At 35.5% G+C, this 26164-nt stretch overlaps 5 protein-coding genes and 1 long non-coding RNA gene across 11 annotated transcripts; 2 read left to right on the top strand and 4 right to left on the bottom strand.

Annotated features, from left to right (window-relative positions):
• Window positions 1-4: 4 nt before the first annotated feature.
• Window positions 5-1685, bottom strand: LOC140986979 (uncharacterized). The gene is made up of 3 exons (XR_012177015.1): window positions 1208-1685; window positions 833-994; window positions 5-17 (listed from the first exon to the last, which is right to left on the bottom strand). It is a non-coding gene; the product is annotated as an uncharacterized lncRNA (long non-coding RNA).
• Window positions 1686-2906: 1221 nt separating this feature from the next.
• On the bottom strand, window positions 2907-8834 carry LOC140986985 (acetyl-coenzyme A carboxylase carboxyl transferase subunit alpha, chloroplastic-like). Its single transcript, XM_073455411.1, has 12 exons — window positions 8566-8834; window positions 7402-7784; window positions 7229-7303; window positions 6925-7032; window positions 6600-6760; window positions 6251-6365; window positions 5983-6137; window positions 5201-5252; window positions 5055-5123; window positions 4616-4693; window positions 3405-4535; window positions 2907-3317 (listed from the first exon to the last, which is right to left on the bottom strand). The coding sequence occupies exons 2-12, from the start codon at window positions 7741-7743 to the stop codon at window positions 3303-3305; spliced, it is 2301 nt and encodes a 766-aa protein (XP_073311512.1). The 5' UTR covers window positions 7744-7784; window positions 8566-8834; the 3' UTR covers window positions 2907-3302.
• Window positions 8835-8978: 144 nt separating this feature from the next.
• On the top strand, window positions 8979-11444 carry LOC140986995 (OVARIAN TUMOR DOMAIN-containing deubiquitinating enzyme 3). Of its 2 annotated transcripts, none has more exons than XM_073455420.1 (8): window positions 8979-9102; window positions 9179-9335; window positions 9439-9526; window positions 9818-9881; window positions 10214-10319; window positions 10442-10496; window positions 10656-10709; window positions 11080-11444. In XM_073455420.1, the coding sequence occupies exons 1-8, from the start codon at window positions 9081-9083 to the stop codon at window positions 11206-11208; spliced, it is 675 nt and encodes a 224-aa protein (XP_073311521.1). In that variant the 5' UTR covers window positions 8979-9080; the 3' UTR covers window positions 11209-11444. The 2 variants fall into 2 exon arrangements, with proteins under 2 accessions (XP_073311521.1, XP_073311528.1); XM_073455427.1 differs by lacking the exon at window positions 11080-11444 and adding an exon at window positions 10784-11061.
• Window positions 11445-13345: 1901 nt separating this feature from the next.
• On the top strand, window positions 13346-15695 carry LOC140987011 (reticulon-like protein B12). Its single transcript, XM_073455436.1, has 4 exons — window positions 13346-13691; window positions 13880-14060; window positions 15072-15283; window positions 15363-15695. Exons 1-4 carry the CDS (start codon window positions 13625-13627, stop codon window positions 15530-15532), a joined length of 630 nt encoding a protein of 209 aa, XP_073311537.1. The 5' UTR covers window positions 13346-13624; the 3' UTR covers window positions 15533-15695.
• Window positions 15696-16145: 450 nt separating this feature from the next.
• Window positions 16146-19873, bottom strand: LOC140987017 (E3 ubiquitin-protein ligase HAKAI homolog). 4 transcript variants are annotated; one of them, XM_073455466.1, is made up of 5 exons: window positions 19718-19873; window positions 18569-18879; window positions 17785-17843; window positions 17070-17563; window positions 16146-16981 (listed from the first exon to the last, which is right to left on the bottom strand). In XM_073455466.1, the coding sequence occupies exons 2-5, from the start codon at window positions 18821-18823 to the stop codon at window positions 16425-16427; spliced, it is 1365 nt and encodes a 454-aa protein (XP_073311567.1). In that variant the 5' UTR covers window positions 18824-18879; window positions 19718-19873; the 3' UTR covers window positions 16146-16424. The 4 variants fall into 4 exon arrangements, with proteins under 4 accessions (XP_073311567.1, XP_073311547.1, XP_073311553.1 ...); XM_073455446.1 differs by having other exon boundaries at window positions 16146-16984; XM_073455452.1 differs by having other exon boundaries at window positions 16146-16984; window positions 19760-19861.
• A 2026-nt stretch (window positions 19874-21899) lies between these two features.
• On the bottom strand, window positions 21900-24714 carry LOC140987043 (uncharacterized). Of its 2 annotated transcripts, none has more exons than XM_073455467.1 (2): window positions 22815-24714; window positions 21900-22120 (listed from the first exon to the last, which is right to left on the bottom strand). In XM_073455467.1, the coding sequence occupies exon 1, from the start codon at window positions 24363-24365 to the stop codon at window positions 22818-22820; it is 1548 nt and encodes a 515-aa protein (XP_073311568.1). In that variant the 5' UTR covers window positions 24366-24714; the 3' UTR covers window positions 21900-22120; window positions 22815-22817. The 2 variants fall into 2 exon arrangements, with proteins under 2 accessions (XP_073311568.1, XP_073311569.1); XM_073455468.1 differs by having other exon boundaries at window positions 22055-22072.
• Between the last annotated feature and the right edge of the window lie 1450 nt (window positions 24715-26164).

Raw genomic sequence — 26164 nt, forward strand, 5'->3', positions numbered from 1 at the left:
TTACATTCAAGTCCATGCTGGAAATCATTTAAATTCAATTACAAGCATTTTCTGATAACCAAGACTGCGGAAATTATTTAGCAATTTTTGCCATAAGCAAATAATAATGAATAAGTGTTAAGCCGAATAAGTGCATCTTGCCTCAAAACATTATCATAATTGACCATAAGCATCATGGATCAAATTCCATCCTGGAGAAACTTGTGTCCCCTTCTCTCATGGTAAATAAACCATAATACTACCAAAATCTCATAAAGAACTAGCCTCTAATGCGGCAATTTTTTCACAGTAAATCAACAAACCATTAAGATATAAACAAGTTGAACTCATCAAATAAAGCTCCCAAATCCCTTCTGGTCCCTTATGTATGCCCCTTTCAATAAATCATTTCTCCCCTTTCCAAGCTACACCCACCTTAATAGTGTGGGGTATTTGTAAGGATTTTTTCATTACTTACCAATTATTTATCGTCCTATATAGACTCTAAGGAGTAGGACAAACATCAGGTCCTGATTAAAACAAAACAAAGCAACGATACTCTAGAAATCTGCCAACAAACATCCAACACCTGCAATTATCAAAAGCATATGAATTGCCAGATTTCAAGTAAATTACACGTTAATGATGCAAAAATAGTCTGAAAAAATCCAATAAATTCCAACCAATATCAAAGTGAAATTTTGGCAAGTCCAACAGCACAAGTTAATCCAATTTAAGCCCAATCCCACCATGACTGTCGACAGAATTTCAAACAAAAATGATACGAACAGAAAAATTTCAACTAAAAGCCCAGAGGAAAAGCCATCAATGTAAGTTGATCGACGTTACTCACATTCTCGAAGTTGTGAAAATCAATACGGCACCATTAATGCCATAATTTCACTTAATTCTCATTTTCATAAGCTGACTAAATGCAATGCTTTAAAAACAAGAAATTACTTGGACTATCAACTTTATTCCTCTGTGAGTACAGACAAACACCGACAACTTTCTTCTGCAACCAAGAACGGATTAATAAAAACATCTATCCTTTCATTTTCTTGAACAGAAATACAAATACCATAAGAAAAAAATCATTAAAACAACATTCTTCAAAGGGCGAGGACATGCCACAAAGGTAAAAGTTAAAGCACAAAACAAATGTCAATATCTTAAAGCAGCAATGGACATCCATCTCAAACCCGACAAAGCGAAAAACAGTCCCAACCTGAAGCAAAAGAGAGCGAAAAATCGAAACGACTGCGCATCAATTTCCAACCGGAAGCCTTGGCAACACCAAACAGAATCCTCCGTCAAGACAAACCAATAAAAAAAGGCTTCTCTTCAATTCCTCGCACAACTTAAAACCCTACAATTGAGTGACTTTCACATCATACTTCGACTTCGAAAAAAACCTTATACAGAAAAACCAGCCGCACTGGAGAGGCACAAAGATCGCGCAATTCAATTCATGATAATATGATTAAAAACATCAAGGGCAAAGGGGGTTTGATAAATATATATATAATAATATAAATATAAATATAGGAAGCCGTTGTATGTATACATATATACATATATCAGTGTTGTATGGGTTACGTTTTGAAGGAATTGGAAGTAATTATGTGAGATTTGAGGGGTAAAGCTAGTCCGCAGATGCGGAGGGAGAGGGACAATATTGTAGTTTCAACTAATTCGTTTAAAATTAAGCAATCGACGAGGGGAGAGGGGTGGCTGAGGTATTTAAGAAGAAAGCCAGTAGGGCGTGTTGGGTAAGAGAGTCTCTTTTATTATTTTAACTAATTGATGTTAATCATAATAATTTAAAATAATGCTAAATGTACAATAAATATATAGTACATCGATATTTACAACTATTATATTGTGAGAGTCATTAGATTTTATATTGAATTTTTCATGAGATTTCGACAAATTAAATTTTTTATGTTATAAAAATTGTTATACAAATCTTATTGTACATGTATTATAACTTAATACTCTATTAATGATCAAACTTTTGCATACAATAATTGAAGTAATTTATGTCTATAACATGTTATTAAGCACTAGATTTATAAAATAAACTATTTTAAGTCTTCAAATTTTGTTAAAAAAAAATTAAACCATATATTTTCTTCATAAAATGTTTGTATATATCATTTTTTTAATTATATAAGAATTCTTAGAGTAACTAATTTTCGTATCTAAAATATACCCATTTTTCCCCTTAGGACCCTTATTTGATTAAAGGTAAAATAAAAATTTGAATATGGAATTTGATGAAAAAAACTATTTCAACATAATTACACTTTATATAAAATATTTAGTATGCTTAAACCTGCACTTCACATTGAAATTTAGTGCATATACATGCATCGTGTTCAAAAAAGTAACAATTTTTTGAAATTAGAGTGACCAAAGCTTATTTGGTACTAGTACACCCACGATGTATAATATTTTTAATAATTCATGTTGTTTATATTTAAATGAAGATCAAAATGTAATTATAAGAAATAGTGAGTGACTACGCTGTCATTTTGATATATGAATTAAAAAAATAAATTGAAAAAATAAAAGAAAAAAAGACATAACTAAGAAGCAACTTGATAATTAAGAAACAAACACTTTATCCACTGAGTTTCATGTGATTTGCATTAAAATTTTAACATTTTATTAATATATATAATTATTAAAACAGACCATGACACCAAAAGTTAGTTACTCTAAGTATCTCAAACTCAATAATACAGTATAAAAATATAGAATATAAACATTATTTTACCATGATTTTTGCGGCGTCAAATCCAATGGGATACTTCATGGATGGGGTTTTGAAAGTCGCCAATTTCAAGTTTCGCCAACCACCAAAGAAAGGGAACAAATGTGAATTAACATTGGGCGATTTGCAATAAATCAAACAAGTCAAATATGATCAAGCTCAAATTTAGATCGTCAATTGGATTCGGAGTTACTGTCTACAACACTGATTATCAAAGACACGTTATAAAATCAAACTTTATGGAAACCGTACATGAGCTACCAGAAAGAAAATCCAGGCCCTTTATTTAATGTTCCATGACTATCTGCTCAAAACATCGCCAATGATCTTAAAAGGAGAAACAAAATTTACGGGGAAAGATCCAAGGCATGTAAAAACAAGAAATGGGTTGAATAAGAAGCCGATCTTCTCTCTACCGACTTCATATGTTTGCTAACAAATCCAGGGTTGCAGTAGATTAAACAGAAGTTCAAGAAAGTTATCCCCAGCATGCTAGTTCTTTTAGGCCGATTCAGGCAAGCGCGTCACAATTGCATGAAACATGTCACATGTAGAACAACTGGTTCATCAGTACTCAAAGGAAACTACATATATTGGAACTGAGTAATCGACAGATAATGGAATGGCGTGTGTACATACATCAGACAAAGCTGCGGTTCGATTCCAAATTGACTTTCACCGGTAATTCGTCAGTCTTAGACTGGTTATCTTCTTCGCCCAAACTTGCATCGGATCCTACTGAAGATTCAGTGGTTTCAGCTATCTCAGACACCATCTTCTCGTGTTTTTCTTTTAATTCTGGGGAGCTTATAGCCCCCATGATGGCCTGCCTGAGTTCTGCCTCCAAAGCCTCGATCTTACTTTTTGAGTCTGGATCTTCTGAATTTCCAGCTTTTGCCACTTCTGTCTTTAGCAGTTCAATCCTGTCTTTCAAACCTGATGAATTGACAACATCATCTATGATCATATTAACTTCTTCGTTGAAAGCTTCTATTTTTGCCTTGGCTTCTGGGACAGCACTTGGGTTTACTTGCAAACCCATGGATCCAAGAACAGCCTTAAATTCGGAGTCCAACTCTTCTTGCAATTGCGAAACCTTTTCTTTTAGCTTCTGGTTTAAACCGATATCCGACAATCCTGACTCAGAAATTTCAGCTTTCAGCGTCTCTATCTTCTGTTTCATATCAGACCGATCCACGAGTTCCCTGAATTTCTTATTTATTTCCAGTCTCATTTCATCTTTTTCGGTACTACTTTTTGAGGGATTCAAAGCCTTGGATAACTCTTTCAGCATATCAAGCTTATATTTCAAGCTGGAGTAATTAGGAGCTGAAGGAAGATTTTTGTCAAACTCATCCTTAAGCAGTTCAATCTTTTCTTTCAACGCAGGATGTGCAAGCTGGTCCTGCACATTCCGCGCTTTTGCAATTTCTTCTCGCACCATCAAAATTTTGTCTTCCATACCTATACCTTTTGCAGCCTCATCATACTCGTAATCAATCTCTCTTTTCAATTTCTCTACCATCTCTTTCAATCCTGTCTCTGGAATCTCTGAGGGTGATTTACTGGCTTCCAAGATCCGCAGTTTCAGTTTTTCTACCTCATCCCTCAATTCCGATTCTGAGGTCTTGCTTATCTGTACTATGGGTTCTTCTTTCTTTTTCATATTGACCTTCCTTTTTGGATCTATTGGAATTCCCTCCTGGAATCCACCAAGTTTCCGGAATTTTTGAGCCCTGTGTTTTAGTAGTATTTCTGTATCCATCTTTACAAGTTCCTGTATACACCAGAAACATCTTAGTCTCCTGATTATCCATCCGTTCAAACACTAATTGTAATGTAGGAGGAATATCCTACTTCCATAGATTCAACAATTGCAGTTTTTAACTGTTGTGAGGTCCAGTAAGGATCTGCATGTGCACCACCAAGAGGTTCCTACAACGAGCCACAAATATTTTTCATTTGATGGTAACGTTAAAATGGAAATCATAACAGCGCCGATATTTGAAACCTGAAGCACAGGATTAAGCACATGATTAAGGTATATGACGAAAGAACAATCTAAGAAGGAATATTAATTCGTATAATGAAGCTGTTGCATGGATTTTCCACATAATTTTCCAACTAGAAACTTGTGTTAAAACAAATTAACTGTTTTTTTTAAGAAAATAAACTGTATTTTCAGTATACAAAATTGAGAGATAATTTTACGGACATTGAGGAGTGGGACAAGAAAGCATGAAAGTAGAAAATAATATATCAACACAAGTAAAAGAACACGCAAATGAGTTATTACTGGAATGACACCATCAGCAATTTCTAACTTCATCAGCTCTCTAGATGTAATCTTCAGCTTTTCAGCAGCCTGAAAAGGGGAAAAAAGGAACAAAGTCAAAACTATCACAGGTTATGACTGGCAAACCAGATACATCTTAAAATCACCTTCGGTGAAGCTTTGGCAGTCTTCCACAAAATTGCAGCACAAGCTTCAGGGCTGTCTCATTAAGGGCAGGAAAATCAAAATGGAACCCAAATTTACATACACTGACGAGTTTTTTAAGGAAGAAGCAGAAACCCATTTGAATGGGCATCTGCATGCTATTTGCATATAATGTTTCAGCAACACAAAAGCTTTATTGCATTAATATCTCCAAGTGAAATTATCTCAATCCTCAGAAAATGGGAAGATTGATATTGAATTTTCAGGTTACACTTTTCGTTCAACGAAGTCTCTGGTCTTATAAGCTGAAGATAATTTGTCAATCTCTAGGTTTATGCAATCAAATAGCATTGCTTGAAACTGCTAAGTTTCCAAGAATTGTTGAGCTTATTATGTTTCACTATCGTTTCTTAATATTATTCCTGCCTTTCCAAAACATAAGCATAACAATAAAGCACTGACAAAAACAACGAAACCAAAGTCGCACTGCTCAAGAGAGCCATTTACTCATATAATTTTCAAAGTAAACCAGCTGTACATGACGAAAGCCAAAGATGATAAGAGTAATGGAGGATATAGACGATATAGCATGCACTGGAACCAATAACTCACCTCTGCAGGTATACAAAACCCCATCAAAGCAGCAACCATGACACAATTCAGCAATTAAATTATACATCACAGTCACCGACTAGGTGTCTAGAGTGTGGAAGCAAAAGCAGAAAAATCCAAACCAGCATCTTGAGGCAAATAGTTGATATACAAAACGTTGATAGAGATGCACCTGGCAACATAAAAGACCGCATTTTCAAGCATTAACAACTTGTTAGCACAACCAATAGCCAGTGCTCCACCAGAGCCTCCTTCTCCAAGAACAATTGAAACAATTGGAACTTTGAGACCAAACATAGTCCTCAAGTTCTGAGCTATAGCTTCACCCTTAACCCGAAAAAACAAGGGGGGAAAAACAAAATAGTCAACATAAACCCTTTACACTTGGCACACACAATTCAGTAATAAGGAACTTCACTTGATGGAACACTATACAGTACTTGGCCTAATTCCTCAGATTTAAGATCAGCATATGCCCCAGGAGTGTCAATGAAAGTGACAATCGGAAATCCATGGTGATCCGCATAGTACATCATTCGCAGAGCCTTTCGATAACTGTTGAAATCGGAATGCCACAGTCAGCACTAGGTAAAATAGGAATATCCCCACTCAAACTTTCATGATCCGTGGAATGTGAAATTTTCCATGTCACTTTACAAACTCACTAGATTCATACGGATATTATCAATCATGAAAGACGGGGCATCAATTGCTTTTTTTCTTATTTTTTAACAATGTATAAGATCATGCAAAAATATATAATAAAAGAATCCTTTCTTAAATGCATACCCATGAGGAGTAGGCATCCCAAAGTTCCGCTGTATATTCTCTTTCGTATTGCGGCCCTTCTGATGGCCCATGAACATGTAGCATCTTCCATTTATTGTACCAAGTCCTGTGACAACAGCGGGATCATCATATCCAGCTCGATCTCCATGGAGTTCAACAAACTGCACACGTGTTAAAATACAGGCCAATTCATATACAGGAAAAAATTTCTTCCTTATTAAATCTAAAGTTCATCATTTTCTTATACTTTTACTGGATGTTATCAATTCTGAAGATATTGCATGCAATAAAACCTAGGCTCAAAATAAGTTGAGGGTGAAGAGACCTTGTCAGTAATATTGAATACGTGATCGAGAAATGTTGGCCTGTTGGGATGTCGTGCAATATTCACACGTTGTATGGGAGTCAAATGTGTGTACAGATCTTTTAGAGCCTGCAAATTGACATGGAATTAAGAGAAAATACCGATAAAATTGAAATAAAGAGAAGATCATAAATTTTGCCTCTCAAGTCTTAAGTAGAAGGTCATTATATGATAACAGTGGTAACAGGAATTGCATTTCCAATGGAATCGAAAGAGGAAGTATGGTGAAATGGAATTGAAATTATAAGCATGTTATTGGCTAAACCTGTTGATACTTGTTCTCCAGAGAGATAATTTGATCGCTGAAGTCCAGACCAGTTTCATTTGCCATCTTTTGCACCTGCATAAGAAAAGCAATAGGATCAAAGCAAGCCATGAAATTTTCTATATAAATAGTTCAGGTCGTAAATGTGCGTAAAGATCTTATAAAATACTTACATCAATTATTTTTTTCTGAAGATCCATGAGAGGTTTCTCGAAGTCCAATGTCACTGGCTTTGGTTTCTCTTTCAAGGGCTTGAAAGGTGAGAGATGGCTAAGGATTCCACCCTTCACATTTGGGTCAGGATCTTCTGGCCATGGATATTCATGCCTTTTAACTTTCCTAACCTTTGCAGATACAGTGAAACCTCTCCTTTTTGCTCCTAGTTTCGCCCTTCCAAGTGCTTTTAGGGGTACACCAAAAACTCCATTATTTGAGCTCCTGTGAAGATCCAAAGCAGTAGGTTTGGAAGCTGAATTCCCAATGAATGACACCGGAGATGGGGTCATGGAAGACATTGTCCCACTTGAAGGAGCGGATCAATTGGGACAGTGAATACCTTTAAAGGGCAAAAAAAGGGGAAAAAGAAAAATTCTAAGAAAAGAAAAGTACCAAAAAATGTAAAACACTAGAACCACGAGAAAGATAAACAAAATATTCTTTTAGGAAATTGAGAATCCAATTCATAAAACGAATCACTGGGACACTTCAGGTCGTCAACTGTGTGCTCTATGGTGCGTGTGTGTTACACAGGGTTTGGCCTAAATTCAGCCGACACAAGGAATCTAAAAACATTGGAGACAGGAGCGGCATTGCACGCTGTCATTCAAAACTTATTCAAGAATGTCATTTGAGAAGTGTCCAGACTCCAGATAAAAGAAGGGGTACAACAAAACTATCAGTGACGTAAGTGAGGAACCTAATATGCATAAGTGCACTCAAATTCTTAATTCGGTGTCTTTTCTTATTTTTCAGTAGTTAAGGAAGAACAATCCAGGGAACGAGAGTATAAAGGTACATGATTTCAGTTCAGGGAACGATGACATTTAGTTGGCATGCAGACTCGCAGCTACTATATGCATAGATTTCAATAAAACGTGAAACCTAAAAAAATTAAGACAATTTCGTAAAATGCCACAGATTCATATCATCAACTAAAGAGTACGTATTGTATCCATCCGGCAGCGCCCAACATAGCAATTACATAAACAAAAGAAGAGACTCCACCACAAGTTATCCCGAGCTAAAAGAAACACATGATCAAAGCAAAATAACACAACATCCAGCATTCAAACACCATAATCGAAGAAATTCTAGCCGGAAATTGAAGAAAAACACACCTTATATATCAAATGCAGCAGAGAAAAATCGGGACCGATTACAGCTCAATAAAAACAAGCAGATCTGAGAAACCGATGAGAAGAAATCGAAAGATCGCGGAGCATAGGAAAGATCGTCGGGGCGAGGCCGGTTTGTGATTAGTGAGAGGGGAATGTGGAATTTATATAAATTTCGATGCTTCCGATGCTTAATAATAAAATGAAAATGAACAGCAATGTTTTCGGTAGGGCCGTTGAAGCCCCGGAAACAAACACCGCACTTCAACTAGGAAACTCAGTACTCGCGCGTTTTCAAATTTATCCAAAAAAATTTATTTTTATTTATAAAAAATATATATATTTCGTGATTTTCAAAAATAAAATTTATTTAACGAATAAGTATATATATACCTCAGTATTTTTTTATTATTATTTATATTAGTATGCTTTAATTAAAAAACCATAAACGCCGATACGTAACTGGAGTTACGGTGTGGATAATCGAAGACGCATTTCGTCGAACATCTGGTGGTTGAATGGCAGGAAGGTCTTCCAATGGTAAGCTCCCAGTTACTTTCTGTCTACATCATCCATTTGCAATCTCTGTCGCATCTAAAAATTGTGGATTCTGCAGATGACATTCTCCAGCAACTCAGGCTTGGAATCATCGACTTCGAAATCTCCTCTTCTCCTGTTCCTTCGGTTTCCACTCACTTCCCTCGAAGCTCGAGTCCATCCGTGGCCTTCACGGATGCCACCCCTCGGTTCTTTGCCAGGATTGGGAACTTAGCGTAAATGAACTGTTCTTCTGCTGAGGCTCTTGGTTTTTTTCTCACCCGAGGTGATCAAGTTTGATGTAGTGCTGGATAATTTATGGTTCGTTTGTTTTGTCAGTGGTTCGGGCTCGCCGGCGTTGAAGAAAGTGGAGCGTTATTCTGTTCGGAGAGTAACTGGGGATGGGCGCTGCCTGTTTCGTGCCCTGGTATGAGTGAAGTGTCTGTGTTGTCGAGTCTGATTGTTTTGAGGCTTTCTATACAGCTCGTTGCATGCTTTTCTACCTGCACCGAATCACTGTTAATGTTCATTTGTATATATGGAGAATGCTTTTGGAATTTGTGGTGTATGTAATCAAATGTTGTTCAATGATGGGATCGTTGTTGAAAGTTCTGCTTCCATAAGGCATGCTTCAATTTGTCAGCCATGATTTGGGTTTAACATATCTTGAAATTTAGGCCTTTTATTTTGTGGCTTTACATTTGTTGAATGAGCTCAGGTAAAAGGAATGGCTCTCAATAAAGATGTGCCACTTAGCTCTCAAGAAGAGAGGGAAAATGCAGGTCTGTGTATGAATACTGAAGTCCTTTTTGCAAAGAATTGTCTTTTTAACTTTCTTGAGTAATGGATTGTGATTAACAATATTGAAGGCGGCCCATCCAAAATCTACACGTGTCTCTTGTCTTTTTATTGTGTCATGGTTGTCGTTTTTGCATTATTGTACTGTCGTTGGTGTCCTCCATTGCACTGCAAAAGCTTGAAGTTAATTCAGCTATCAAATGCAATTCTTCAGGTTTACATAGATGCTGATGAAACCATTACCATATCTTGTTTCATTTAATTGTGTAAGCTTTTGGCAATTATCTAATCAAAACTCTCTATGGGTTGATGACAGATGATTTACGGATGGCTGTCAGAGAGATCATCTGTGACAATGGCAACGAACGGCAACAATATGAAGAGGCATTGATTGCAATAACAGTTGAGGAACCTTTGAGACGGTGAGCCATTCAATTTGTTAGTGACTTAAAAATTCGCTTTCTATTGGACTCTACTTTTCCAAGTTATGGTCTCTTTCTTGTTCAGTTTAATTCAACTCAAATGATATCTTCTGCCATTGCAGTTACTGCCAACGTATTAGGAGGCCTGATTTTTGGGGTGGAGAGGCAGAACTTTTGGTGAGTTCATCATTTTATTGTTTTTCCCTCTTGTGCTAAGTTGGTGATATTGGACTTGTAAATATTGTTTTCATGGTGGTGAGTGAGCAGGGCTGGGTGTGGCCACCATCTATCACCATAGAAGCTGATTTATATTTATGTTTCTTGTTTTTGCATCAGGTACTGTCAAAGTTGTGCTGCCAACATATAGTGGTATACATACCCGAACACGAGGTATTACCCCACAACCTGAAATAGATATTTGATTTCAAGCATGTGAAGTTGGAATATCGGCTTGTTGGCCACAGAGTTCATCCTTCAAGTTGAGAGCAAGAGGCAAGGAGGGGCAGGGCCGATCACCCGGGAACTAAAAAGAATTTGTAATTCTTCATAAAATTAGCGTTTTTGAATCTCCAAAACATGGAGTATTACCCCTACCCTAAAATCTAATTGACGGTGTCTGCCCCTTGTTGCGAGGATCAATATACTGGTGTGATGGTCGTGGTCAATCATGCAGCCTCTGCAATTTGATAGTATCAAAGTAAAATCTTCCATTGCAAGGTCGGATCTTAGTGTGAAAAATTGCCTTTGTATGAACTTGCAGCATGGCGGCGGGGGATCGGGTTTCATCCCTATTCAAGAATATGGAACAGAGTTTCATAGAAGTTTCAAAAATAAAAAGACCGTGCGACTATTATACACTGGTAAAAACCATTACGATCTACTTGTCTGATGTAATGTGTACTTAGTCAAGACGAAACTGTTGTAAAATGTTGTTTTTGTTCTCAACAAATTTTGTTGACTGCTCTTTACCCATCATAAGTGACAGTTGCTTGTCTGTTTCGTTTCATGAAATATTTTATAAATGGGGACTATTAAGATCTTCCTGCAATTTTCTTTGGTTTGGATGGAGGAAGTTGAGGAATGATTTTCATTTTTTTTCCTTGGAAAGGGAATGATATCGATTTTAGATTCTTTCAGTCCACTCTTTGGTTATAATGCTTGTTTAGTTGTTTTACAGTTTGTTTTTGATTTTTTTAAGCTAATAATTATAAATTTCGAAATCTATTAACAAAATCATGGATATGTTGGGTTTTACCAAATAAAGGATGCCCTTACGTCTCTGAAGGCACAGTCAAGTTAGTAAGATTTAGGATGATGTGGGTTGATATTTTCAGTGTTGCGTGATCTATTCTTAGATGGAACATATTATCACTTAAATATTCAGTTTTTACCGATATCCCTCAATTTACGTCTGGATAAACTCTTTGACTCATGCAGTGCGGTTTATGCTATAGATAAATCTTTAAAAAATAATAAATAAAGGATGCCCTTACACCACCAGTAAGAACGTGTCGGGCTCAGAGGAACAAAAGCTGATGCTAATCTATTTTTCTTTTTTGAATTGAGTTAATTAACTTTACAGTTCCATTAACGATTCGTTTGTTTGTATAATCATTCTTTTTTTAAAAAAAAAAATTATATTTATAGAAGCTCTTGGCTTTTCTCCATAATTTTTTGTTCAAATTATTCAAGATAGTTATCTAAAAATATTTATTTATTTAATTAAAAAAATATATTGTTTTTATTTTTTCTTGGATAACTTATTAAATAAAAAATTAGTAAATTAATAAAAAAGATAGGGTGATAATTGTAATTTTGAAATGATCATCTAATATAGTTATTCTAAGATATTTCTCCATCTTTATAATATACTATAGATAGTATCAATAATATAAGAAGTGAAAAAAATATCAAATTTTCGATATATCGAAATTTATCGTATCGAAAAATATCGAATTTATCGAATTTTTACTATATCGAAGATTTCGGTAGAACATAGTAACGATATCTAATTTTTCCGTACGACAACGGTATTGAAATTTGAAAATTTCGATATATACCGAAATATCGAAAAATATATAATATTTTAGAACAATAAATTTATTAAATTTAAAAAATGTAAGTTTTTTTTGTTATAAAATGGTATATACCGATATCATACTGAAATTTCGGTATACCGTACAATTTCGTTATAATCAGTATACTAATTATATGTAGCATAATTTTCGGTAAATTTTCTTGTATCGTAATTATCGGTATAATGTATGATATATAATTCCGATATGGTACGATACGATATACCACTCCTAGATAATATATATATGCTTACATGGCTCGAAGGCGGCAAATAAAAATGACAACGAGTTAGTTCCGTAAAATTTTGAAATACTGATATTTATCAATATCCGTTAAAACTTAAATTTCTACTAAACTCATATCTAAAATTTAATTTATCTGCATATGTAAATTTTTTTATAAGAAATTTTGTTGAAAAAGTGGTTTTTGATTAGATATTTAAAAAGACAAATAAACAATTTCAGCAATAGCCTAGAAATAAACTATATATTTATTACATTTATACTACAACTTATCTTTGATTTTTCTAAAAACACTTTTTCCGATTATTCAAGTATAAACCACTTCTATTTTTTTCAACACATGTTTAAAATATTTATTTAGTTTTATAAATAATTATTTTAAAAAATTTACTTAATGCTGTTTTTTGTTCAAATATAAAATCGGTTCTCTTTTTCTTCAAATGATTTTTTTTTTATAAAAAAACTTAGTCAAGAAAACTACCCATCAGCCAGACTGTGGAAGTATTTATCAAGTTATTTCCTTTTCATTCTCCCAACGAAAAAAGAAAACCACCGTGATTAAGACAGAAAATCAAGAACAGAGCCGTCCTAAACAACCGACCCCGACTAACTGATGGTTTAGGCAGGTGGGCAACTTTACTTCAATTAAATATGTTCTACAAATTTAAAAAGGAAACATTAGAAAAGTATTTTCAAGCTTTTAGGCTGGAATCTGAGAACCACCAACCCCACACGTCAATATCATTTCTTTCAAACATGTATACATATATATATCCACGCGCAGACAAGCGCTTGATGATAATTACATGACCAAGAAGAAAAAAGATGTATTCAAAGCTTTATGGGACTAACTGATCCTTACTTCTTTATCAAGCATAAAAAGACTTATTTTTTTCCTTCAAATATCGATCATTCTTATTTGATTATATCAGAAGTGAATGCATATGATATAGTTAATGGGATCTGTTTGTTTCTAAATTCTTGAAAATGGGTTCATCAGATCGGTTGTTTAACAGGCAGAGAACCATTTATGAGATTCTTGGAGGAGGTATTGGTAAGTGTGAAATAGTTAGCTGCTCATTATCTTTCCTTCTCTGTTTGGTGTTTGCAAAATTTGATCTTGATTGTGATAAGGTTCTATTTGTAATTTTCTTGTGAATCAAAACCATTTCACCTGTAGAAGAAGAGCCCTCTTAATCAAGAACGATTGAAAAATGTTTGCACCTTCGTTTTGTTATACAGTGGCAGATGTGATGCTATGGAGGAAAAAAAACCTGACAGTGGGGATATTAGTGGTAACTTTTGCAGCTTGGGTGGTGTTTGAGATATCTGGTTATACTCTGCTCTCGTTGACCTCAAGTGTGTTCTTGCTGCTCTTTACCATTCTTTTTCTGTGGGCAAAGTCAGCTGCAATTTTAAACAGGTTACTAGATCTGATTTTTGCCTTTGTTTTTACCTACATTAGGCTGCTTGTATGTGGTTAATGATGTTGGGACATGTTGTTTTGGGTAACTTCAAATCATAGCTGATGTCAAAATTGTGGATGCATTTGTTAGAAACAATGAAAATATTTAGGCTTGGTCCACTGCAGACAAATCATTTGCATGAAGCATGTTCAATTAAACTTGTACTAAAAAAAGAAGGGTGGCTGTAGAACCCGTATTCCATATGTATTCAGAATAGAAGTTTGAAATACTTTATAACAAGTTACAACGGACTATAGCAACTTGAGTAAACTTTTTTTGTAGAGTTACCACTGATCATACAAAATACTTATTATATGAGCTCATTGTGAGGCCAAGCTTGTGTAGACCTGAGTCGGGGGCATGACAGCATCAGTTTTTCTCCTTTAACAAATACCCATAGTTATGGACCACTATTAACCACTTATTTCTTGGGCATTTAAGAAGTTACATTCTGTACATTTCTAAGGGTCCTTGACACTCATTTGCTAAATTTCTATCATGTAAAAATGAATATATTATATATCATATATTTTGCTAACAGAAAACTGAAAAAAATAAACTAAACTATATATACAACAAACATAGGGACAAAGGAAACAGAAAAAGAAACTAACAAATAGAGAAGGATGAAGATACTGAGCCCAAGAACAACAATCAAATAATTTGATGACTGATAAACCGGGTGCCATGATTCTCAGGTTGTGATGTGCTTGTCCACGATTTTTGTAATATGTCATTCCTTCTATATACGTGCCATGTGTCTCATATTAAGACGATAAGATGTATCCAACCAGATTTGAAAGTGTATGAAGGTAGTAGCATGTACATAAACTTTTAATTGTGAGTCGTATGATAAAGCTTGACTTTTCCTTTTCAAATGGTATCATCTGTGCATTACGAATGGCCATCATAGAAATTTCGACTACTGTGCTGTTTCTTTAAATAGCCCCTCAAATAATTTGAAACAGACCTGCACCACCTCTACCCCATTTGCATCTCTCTGAAGAGATGGTAAATGATGCTGTAACTTTCATTTGTGACCGTGCAAATGCTGTGCTTTCGGCATCTGAAGATATTGCCCTTGGAAGGGACTCAAGAATGTTCATTAAAGTTGGCCTTATTCTGTTTATAATCTCCGTGATTGGAAGCCTAACCGATTTCCTTACATTGGGTTACACGAGTAAGATCAAAAGAGATCATTATATGTTTCTTCGGCATTTCTTGATTTATAGCCTTAATTCTTCTTGTGTTGTGGGCAGGCCTTTTTCTTGTTCTTACAGTTCCAGCACTCTATGAAAGATATGAAAGACATATAGAGTCATGTGTTCTAGTTGGATACAGGAAACTTCTGAAGTTGTATGTAAGATTTAAGGAAGAATATATTGCCAAGATTCATAAATGGATTCTGGAAAAGAAGAAATTGAGTTGATGGCTCATAATCTAAACTATTTTTTGACCTGTTTTTGGTTTTGCCTTTTGTTTTTCTTCATACTATTTCATTTTATATTTGTTTCTATTGATTTTGTTTGGCTTAACATTCCTATGATTTACTCCATTTTGGATTGCCTAAAATTCCATACTTCAAAACTATCTACTCTTTATTTTCAAGCTAAGAATAAAGAATAACAGAGTGAGCGTTGTGGTATTCATCTGAAATGAATCTCAATGAATTTTGACACAGCTTATCAAAAAATTCCATCATGTCTGCGACATAACAATGATTCTACGTAACATTAAAATGGCAAAGGCTACGAGTATTCACCGTTGGTTTAACGAGAAGAAAAAGAAAAGAAAACACAGACAACTTGAGCTAAAGTTAATAATTTATGAACTTCCAATCTAATGCCTCTGAAAACAATATTTCTAGCAATCTTTCCGAAGAAAAAAGTGCTGCTTTCTTTATTTTCACTAATAAAAACAACATTTTAATTGGCCAGTATATTAGCATAACTATACAAAGAAAATGTATCCAAACTGAGGCGAGTTTTGTGCACACTACACTTTCTTGTGTCAATCGTTCCTTAAAATACGGGGAAGAAGGGAAAATTGGAAAATATTCTTACGAGTGATGTGTTATATTTTCCAGTTCATTAATATTTCCAAGTTTGCACCACAGATACATGGAGCATAATTTTTCTGAAAAATACTTAAATGGCACCGAAGCCAAACACCACTGACCACTGATCCAAAACTCAGTGGAAAACTCAGTCCTTTGTTTTACACATCATCTCAAAACAAACCTAATTATACAATGATTGTATTTCAAATCAAATGAGCAGTTGAAGGAAATTTTAGCAAGCTACTTGTGGAAAGAAAAAGGCCTAGTCCGGCCCACCCCCGAAGCCGTCACGTCCCTCAGGCTGCCAACCGAAGCCTGGTGGAGTATCACGGATTCCATCACTAGGGTATGACCACCCTTGTTTTAGTTGCGATAAATGGGAAGAAAGTAGAGGAGATGGAAGTGGTGGTGGAAGAGGCAAGGATGGGGGCCTCCGTTCAACAGTTTTATTGGCCGCAGGTGGAGGCAAATTCGGAGGCAAAACAGATGCATTCTGTCCATAATCACCCTGATAGAATCCCCGTCCTTGAGGATCGGACACGTTCACAAAACCATCTGTAGCTCCTTGGGCAAGAGGAGTTTCCAAAGGGCCAGAAACCATTCCCATATTCCACGGCAGGGGATAGTTTTGTGCAAAATTCATGGGTCCAGCAGGTCCAGGTGGGAAACCTAAAAAAGTAACATGCTCTGATCCAGCTTCTGCCATGGCACCTGGCCTCACCGTATCATATGGAGAACCAAAGAACTGCTGTGTTCCATCAGATATATAAGGAGAATAGCCAAATTGTGGGGCAGGTAAGACTGGGTTTTGATTGGTTGCTGCTGCAAAAATTAGGTGGATGACAATTATAGTTGATAAGATGTAGGGGACCCATATAAAACTTGAGTTTCCTATATATCAACTGACCTGAATCTTGCCTCAGACTACCCTGAGGATCAAAGGTTTGTTGAGGAAAGTGGATCTGGGTGGCGGCTCTGTCAAAAACTTGGGATTGGTTACCATCATGCTGTTGATCTGACAGGTGATTTGGGACTATTCCGGGAAAATGTGGCAATGACATTGGATGCATACTAGGTCTCAGAGGTGGCAGATCTCTGGATTGGGGTCGTTGGCTTTTGTCCTCATGTTCATGAGCATGAAGATTTGAACTTGAAGAAAATACTGGTCTTAGGGGTGCTTGAACTGTGGAATCCGAGGCCGAAGGTTTTCTAGCACTTGTAGCTTCTGACTCATTTCCTTCCTTTTCCTTGAGTGGATGAAGAAGGTCGGCATGGATTTCATTTATGTGCGACTCAAATTCAGTTTTCTTCAAGAAAGACTTGAGACAATGAGGAGCTGCACAAATGAAGATTCCTTCCATCATTTTAATTGTCTGAATCTTTTGAATGCGTTCATCACAGCTGCATAACAAGGAAAATAATCACTGTAAACCAAAGTGAACCAAAGACAAAGTATGGTCACAAATAATCGAATTTCAAGTCCATATTACAGCACCCATCTCCCATAATCATCAAGATTGTAAATCTTTTACTCTTCTGGAAGATCATGAGCAAATGGGACTCTGAGACACTCGCATTAGTCCACCAAAATATTTAAAAAGGGTCAAATAAACATTTCTTACAGGTAACAAACAGAATCACTTCTAGCACAGTCCAGACAAAATGCATGCTCACAGGGGCTCTGCAATAACATAAGATTGTTGATTTTCTCAAAACACAAACATGGGGAAGATAAAGTTGCTAGCAAATAGATGAAACATAAAAGATGCAAATTGAATGACTTTAATACGACAAAATAAACCCTGGAATGAAAGAACAGGCATAAAAACCCATACTGGGAAAACAAATGCGGAAAAACCACGGCCTTGCAATAAGCGCGGCTTGTAATGAGTATAATAAACAGATCACTGATATCTTCTCTAGAACGAAACCGTGGTAAAACTGATGAAAAAATTATCCATAAAATTTATAATCCCCTATAAGAAACTGCAAATATGCTGTAGCATCACTTGTAATTGGCTCATAATGGAGCCTCAACTAAATAATATCAACGAAACAAAAGTTTCCATCACACTCGGGCAAAAGGTGCCAAGCATGAGAGTTGAGACATGACGAATGAGAGTACGAGAGTGAAGCAGCAAAAAAAATTTTCAGAGTTCTTTCTCAGTGTTAAATTATTGAGACCACGTTCGTGGAAGAATGTATAGAGTGCTGACAGTAACACAGATGTACAGGTGTCACATTTGTTGTAGTGGTAAAGAATATGAATGCGTAACAGAATAAAATTATTCCACATCCTTGAGACTCGTTCTCTAATTAAAAATAGACTACCAAGCAATATAGTTTATTAAGTGAAAAACAGAGATGAAATTGCACTACCAGTAAGAACTTATATGCATTACTTACCAGACGCCCATATATAGCGATAGGGAAATCACATCTGACACAAAAATGAACACGCTCACCAAGCTGGCGGCGAGACCTGCGGCCAACAGTCTTGATGACAGCTGAAGCACTTGCTGAACCAAGGCTCTTGGCTACAGGAAGATCTGCTAAAACAAGATGATCAGGGCATGCAACTCTGACATTGTCGGCGGGGGCAGGTTTCACACTTCCACCACCACTTTCGTTAGCTGGTTTGGTCAGTCGAATCTGCAGCATCTTTCTAAGCTATTTTGTAGCCTATATCTAAAAGAGATCGTTATTCCTACATCGTCCTCCGAAAAAGCATTTTCCAGTTTCAGAAACATAAAGAAAGATAGCATAACTACACACTAGAGCTTCGAGTCGGACTACGATCAGCTCACAATGCGTGTACAACATAAACAAATAAGATGAATCTGTCAATAAAAACCTAATAAGACAATGAAATGGCAAAGTGAATAAAATATTCAACAAACACCACCACCACCACAACCACAAGTAGTCACATATAAACCTGATCAGTCATAAATACAACATCAATACTGAAAATCCTCAAGAGTTTCCTAAATAGAACTCTATTGAGAAGTGGGAAAATATTTTGTTCTCATGGCGAGCAGAATGGCCACAAACTTCTTCCTAACCGGAAAAAATATGCACAAACTGCTCATTTTACAATTTCAAAGAAAATTTGTCAGACCGTGCAACACTTATCATGGTCAAGTCACTGCACGCCATCCTTGATATGATACAAGTATATTAACACTCCCTGTACATGGTTAAGGTTAAAAAAAAAACCCAAGCTAAACCACACCACATTACAAAACATGACACTCAGGCAACGAGTGTGTACCCCGGATAGATAGTACTCCAGTAACTCCATCCTACGGGAAAAAAAGATTGCAAAACGTGACACAAACCACGCCGTAAAAATCTTATTTTGGAGTTAGTAAACAAAAATCACAATCCAATCCATCACAGTTGAGCATACAAAACTTCATGAAAACATTATATTACATATTTTCCCCAAATAAATAGACGTGCTCCAGATTTCCTAATTTCATGGCGAAAATTCAACACTTGCAAAAAACAAAAAGCATCGAGAATATGATAAATTGAGATTTGACAAGTCACCAGAATTCAAATCCGTGCATCCACGACGATCAGAAACAGAACCTTGATACGATTAGATATGGAAGATTTGGTGATCGTGCCGGCTTTCTAACTGGACCAGATATGGGCTTGGAATTTATTAGTTCGGGCTGAATAAATAGAGACCCAAATCAGTAACAATACATATATCCATATTAAAAGTTTACAATGTGATACAATAACTAATTAGTTTAAACTAAAATCATAACTTTTTATATAAAAATAAAAATCATTTAAAATATATATAAATAAAAAATCACTTAGAATTGAATTTTGTAAACCTATAGTCTAATTTTTAGAAAAGTATTAAAAAAGTGTCATTGTATCAGTAACTTAAATTCCTTTTGAATTTGAATGTGTTAGATCTGGTAATAGTAGCCAGTAAAACATGGTTGTTATTATGTAGGAGTGTCAAAATTAGACACGACTCACCAACCCGAAAAAAATCAGGTTTGGGTTTGGAGTTTTCGGGTTCGGATCAGATCGGGTTGGACCGGATAGCTGACTCGAAAAAATTGATAGGGTCGAAAATTTTATATTTTTTTAAAATATATAATTAATAAATATTAACTATATTTTTATATATTGTATGTCTGAAAAAATATTTATTGTATATTTATATCATAAATTTTCATAATTTAATATTTATTTTGAACATTTTTTATTTTCTAAACAATTGTTTATTTGATTTAGTAAATATATTTTATTTTTCTATAATTTGACTTTCAAATTTAAATCGAAAATTTTGTTATTATGTGTTTAAATTAAAATATTTTTTTTAATTTTCTTTAAAAAAAATTTTAAAAATTGAAATCGGGTTAATCGAGTTGATCGGGTTCGGGTTGAGCAATTTTTGAATAGTACTATTGCTCAACCCGACCCAACCCACCCAAATTGACACCCTTATTATTATGGTCCAAAATTCGCATAGATTGGGTCTGTATCCCAATTCCATTCATTTAATACTTGTTTGGTGAAAAATGATTCACAGAGATTAGAGATATTTGTACAGTTGAATTCGATTTTGACCTCGTTTGAATAATCAAAATAAATTCTGTTTCTAAATTTGAAATGAAATATTACTACCGAACTAGAATTGTACTTAATAGTCCGGTAAATCCCTCAAGCTAGGGGTGTCAATCGGGTCGGGTGGGTCGGGTTTCGGGTCAACCCGCGAAATATTTTTTTTCAACCCGAACCCGAAGCAACCCGAAAACCCCCAACCCGAACACGAATCCGTCTAACCTGAATCAACCCGTCTAACCCGAAATTTATTTATTTATTTTATTTTTTAAAAAAAATTAATGAAAAAAATTCGAAAAAATAAAAAAATAATAATATTTTAATTTAAACACATAATAACAAAATTTTCGATTTAAATTTGAAAGTTTAATGGTAGAAAATTAAAAGTATATTTACTAAATCAAATAAACAATTGTTAAAAAAATAAAAAATATACAAAATAAATATTAAATGATGAAAATTTAACATATAAATATACAATAAATTTTGTTCAAACATACAATATATAAAAATATAGGTAATATTTTCAAAAAAAAAGTTTTCGGGTCAACCCCCGACCCAACCCGACCCAACCCAAAACCCGTCTAACCCAGCACTAACCCGAACCCACCCAACCCGAACCCGAAAAACCCCAATCCGAACCTGATTTTTTTCGTGTTGGGTCGTGTCGGGTTGACGGGTCGTGTTGCACTTTGACACCCCTACCTCAAGCCCTGTGATATCCAAAAAAAAAAAATTGCATGAATTGAGGATTAATACTCAAATGCACTTTTAGAAGAGTTGTTTCAATTAAAATACATTTACAATTTCAAAAATAATATATAACCATACGTGTAACTTTCATTATACATATAATATTTATTAAATTAAATTAAATGTTCGACGTGAAACATGGCATCCATAATCACTTGTCGCACTTCTGGCATAACTTCTGACCGAGATTTTGTGAGTGAAGGCCTGGCTGGGCCGCTTGGTTCTTTCTTTATTTATTATTATTTTTTTAATTAAATTGAATCATATTAAATTGGTATTAAAAAAATTTTTGGACAAGTACACTGGAGATTGGAATATTATTGATGAATAGGTGATAGCTTAAAGAAGCAGAAGCCGTCACCTACAAACAAAGGGTGGACGATGTGACGGCCAGAATTTTATTAATGCACTTTTAAACAATAAATGAATAGATGCAATTACACAAGCAAGCTCTCTATTGAACAAACTGTGAGAATTCCACTCCCGCAGCCTCTATCTAACCTAAGCGATTGTGATTTTGGTACGTTCCGGATTCGTACGTCTTCGAGTGAGTTTTCAGCTCTACGAATTAAAGAAAGACGAGGATCGAGAGGGCGAGAGAATGAAAACCTGGGGAAGGGAAACAATGTATATAACTTCTTCATAATCTGTACAGAGCTGATCAAATAACCTCACAGTTAGTGGTGGCAGGCTAAGCAGCGTCGTCACATCAAAGCTGGCAAGTGACAACTTCATACAAAATAGCACATGCGGATGTTTATTCAGTAGAAGAAATATGGATCCGCGATAGACGAGTGCGAAGGGCAAGTTTCCCACTAAATATGAATGGACCACCCCCACAATATATAAATCCTAGGTCCACATCCGACTACGAACAAGTTGGCGATGCAATTATACTATACTTGCTAAAAGGAACAAAATGCTACAGGTCTCAAATATCATCTTAAAGTGTAGAGGAATGAAAAAATATTGCTACTCAATGACCATGTATAGAAGATTGTATATGCATATCTCCATTTCACAAGTCCACAAAGATGCTTGTTGTAGTTCTGAAATGGTTGTAAAATCATTTGTTTTTCCCAACAAGAAACTAGAACTACAAATAATTCTTTGATATCTTTGTTTTTGACAACTTGATGAAGGCAACAAAAGCGAATCAATTCTGTCAGGATTTTTCTTCAAACAAAAAATACATTTGGAATTGGAATGTAAAATGTAACGAAAAACGATAAAAAAAAACTACATAAATCTATGTTTGCAGGAATTAAAAGTATGAAGTAACAACATGTACAGCAGGAGTTACCGGTCACCACCATTGATGCACCAGAACTCCACTTTTTCTAAGAGAGGTAAACAGCTCCAAGCACTGCCCATATGTTTTCTGGTACTTGCTTGTCCTCTCTCCCGGGCAGCATTTCTGCCACCTATTGTAATGACATTCAAGAAACAGCTCGTCGATCAAACAAATAGCTCCTGTCTCAAACAACATAGGAATCAAATCAAATTCAGTCCCTTCCACATCCATCTTCATCACCACATAATCTCTCTCCGTTACCGTATTCTTTAACCAATTCGAAAAATCAAATCCCTGGATCTCATCTACGTCAGCAGAGGAACTAGAACTACCAGACGACTGAGTTGGTTGAATTCTCCCCATCCCTCTACCTTTTTCTAGCTTTTTATGACCAGGGTCTTCGTTTATTTCAAAGAACAGGCTCTCATTTCGCACCCAAGCTGCATAGGGGAGTAAAGTAACACCTTTCTTGTTCTTGTACTCGTCATGGAAAGTCCTATCAGCTTCGATCGCGTAGATCTCGAACGTCTTATTTTGCTTTGGATATTGCTTCTTAAACCAACTGACAATGCTAGAGCCATAGCTCCTTACTCCAACATCAACATACACATACTTCGTCTTAAAACTAATATCAGCCATGGAAGGCAAGTACTTTATGTTCTGAATGTTCTTCTTCAAAGTAATCCATGGTTTTTTCGGTTCTTCTTCAATCAAAGGCTCAGCTTTCCTAATCAAATTCAGTTTATAAGAGGCGACAGAGCATTTATTGTTCAGATCACCACCAACTTTTTCAACCAGTCGACCACTATTCCCATTGACATACACCTTTTGCATCACAATTTCGCGAATGAAAGGCACATCGGAATCGAACCCAACAAAATCCTGACTCTTTACCAGTTTAAAAGAATGGAATAAATCAAGAAATGATTCAAAACTGTATGTATCGTTGGCCGTAGTGAGGGTAACCAGAAACCCTTCAGGCTTCATCGTCCTGGTAATCTCCGCCGCAAAATCGCCCGGCCTCAACGATTTCTCCACCACTCCACCTCCACAAAAGACTAAATCAAAATTCTCATCATCGAACGGGTGCTTAAAACCCTGCCCCGAAACCACCAATGGCTTGAAACCTTTCTTAGCAATAACAATCGAATCCTCCACACCTAGCTCCTTCAGCGCGAAAACGTCAGCTCCTGTTGGTGTTTCCACGCAAAGGGTTTTCGAATTAAGGCTCAGAAAGCCATCGGATATGAGATCCTGAAACACCGACGAGTAAAATCCAACAGCTTTTTGGAACCCCTTCGTGGACCAGAGATCAGGGACTTTCTTGGGCATCGGAGCTGACTGCACACCTGAGGACGAGGCTTTGTTCAGCTGCCCAGCACCGGCGACGAGGGTGAAATTTTCCGGCAACGAAAAGAAACAGAAATCGCCTATGTCACACGACTCTCCTCGAATAGTCACCACGTAAGCGAATCGTAGAGCGATGATAAACACACATAAGAGAAACAGACGCACCAGAACATTCCTCAGAAAGTTGGGTTTCCCCCAACTCGGCTCCATAACAAACAATTAAAATCCTATTTTTTTTAATAAAAAAAAATAATATTTAGCTTAAAAAAAGAGACCCAAAAACAGGGAATAATGTTCCCAATTAACGAGAGCAGAAGCGAGCAGAAGTATGGTTAGCCCCGACGAGTGAGCGCATGGGCAAAGAGTAGAAGAAAGGAAAATCGACGAAAAAAATATGGACAAAACGGGAAATCATAATTGGGTCGTTGGTTGGAGAAACTGACTCAATTAAGACGAAAAAATTTACGTCATGATAATTTTCTGGTATAAATAGTTACGATTATTTGGAGAAATCTGGTATATTTTAAAAGAAGAGTTTTGGTTTGAAGAAGGAAAGAAAAATAAAGGAAGCGAGAGAGAGGATGGGGGAAGAAGACGACGAGGGGTGGGTAACTGGAGGAGCCAGTGGACTTAGTGGGAAAAGGAGTTATTATCACCTGCGACTGTTGCGTTAGTCAAATACTTACGAAATTTGTCGATCGGATTCTTTCTAGTATCATTGGTTATATATTTCTTATATTTTTATTCTAAATTTTAAATAAGTAAAAGGCAGAGATGAATTGAGTCGAGTCAAATAAAAATAATAATTAATGTTCGAATTTGACTCGAATTTTATTTAAAACTCGGATAATTTACTATTTTTGTTTGAACGTGACATGAATTATAACTCGATTTCGATTCGAAAGATTTAAATATGTTTATTAGCTATTCGAACTTTTGCAAATAAATATTTGAAATGATGAAAATATATTTTAATATATAATTATGTTTTTTAGACATATAATTATGTTAATTAAATATTAAAAATCGTATGTGTTAGTTAAGCAATACTTTTGTAAAACAATTATAAGTTGAATTAATTTAAATAATATATATTATTAATACCATTTTTGTATTTTCGATATTGTTCCTCTTTCGGTTTTAATGGAAAAATGAAAACTACGGGAAAAAAAATCACGTATTCATGCATGTTATTTTTTATAAATAAAATTAATTTTAATTAATATTATTAAAATATTTATTTTATAAATTTATATGGAATTGCATATGTAACGAAAAGGTGTGCATCCGAATGCAGGAGATTATTTAATGGAAGAAGGGAACAATCCACGGCTGGAAAGGAATACGACACGGGGTTTCCCCCATTTGCCAGCTGGATTTTTTTGTCCATTTCAGATTCCGTCGATGAAACTGTTAGTTTCGTTTGTTTCCAACCAAATTGATTGAACAAACTAGCTTTTCTGAGGACAATTATCATTTAAAGTTTCGGAATTATTCTTAAACTAATTAATCCAATCCATCATGTCCAAAGGAAAATTCAGCATTCAACGTGTTACGTTGTTAGATGCTACATTTTAAGAGTTTCTTGGAATGGAACAAATCTACATGTCCAAAGTATCTAGGACTTTTCAACATATTGGATCAATTTGGCAATCTATAATATGGATATCATGGATGCCAAATTGAGATCAAATCCGTCATATGTTTGGCAATCTATAATTTGGAGCCGAGACTTACTTGAATTCGATGGCGAGTGGGAGACGACATACACATTTTAGCATTTAAGGGTTGTATTCCGGTAAAAGTTCGATAAATGTAAACGACGGGATTGATTTAAAAGTGGTGGAATTCATTAACCCTGGAGAGAAATGGAATGAAGTAAAATTGGGTACGACATTCCATCTTTTGAGGTGGAAGAGAGCCTGAATATCGCTATTAATCCCAATGGAGGCAGTGACACTAGATATTGGAAATGAGATTCTAAAGAAATGTACTCGGTGAAGGCGGGA

The sequence above is a fragment of the Primulina huaijiensis genome, chromosome 1 (genome assembly GCF_012295235.1).
Source record: "Primulina huaijiensis isolate GDHJ02 chromosome 1, ASM1229523v2, whole genome shotgun sequence".
NCBI classification, from domain to species: Eukaryota; Viridiplantae; Streptophyta; class Magnoliopsida; order Lamiales; family Gesneriaceae; genus Primulina; species Primulina huaijiensis.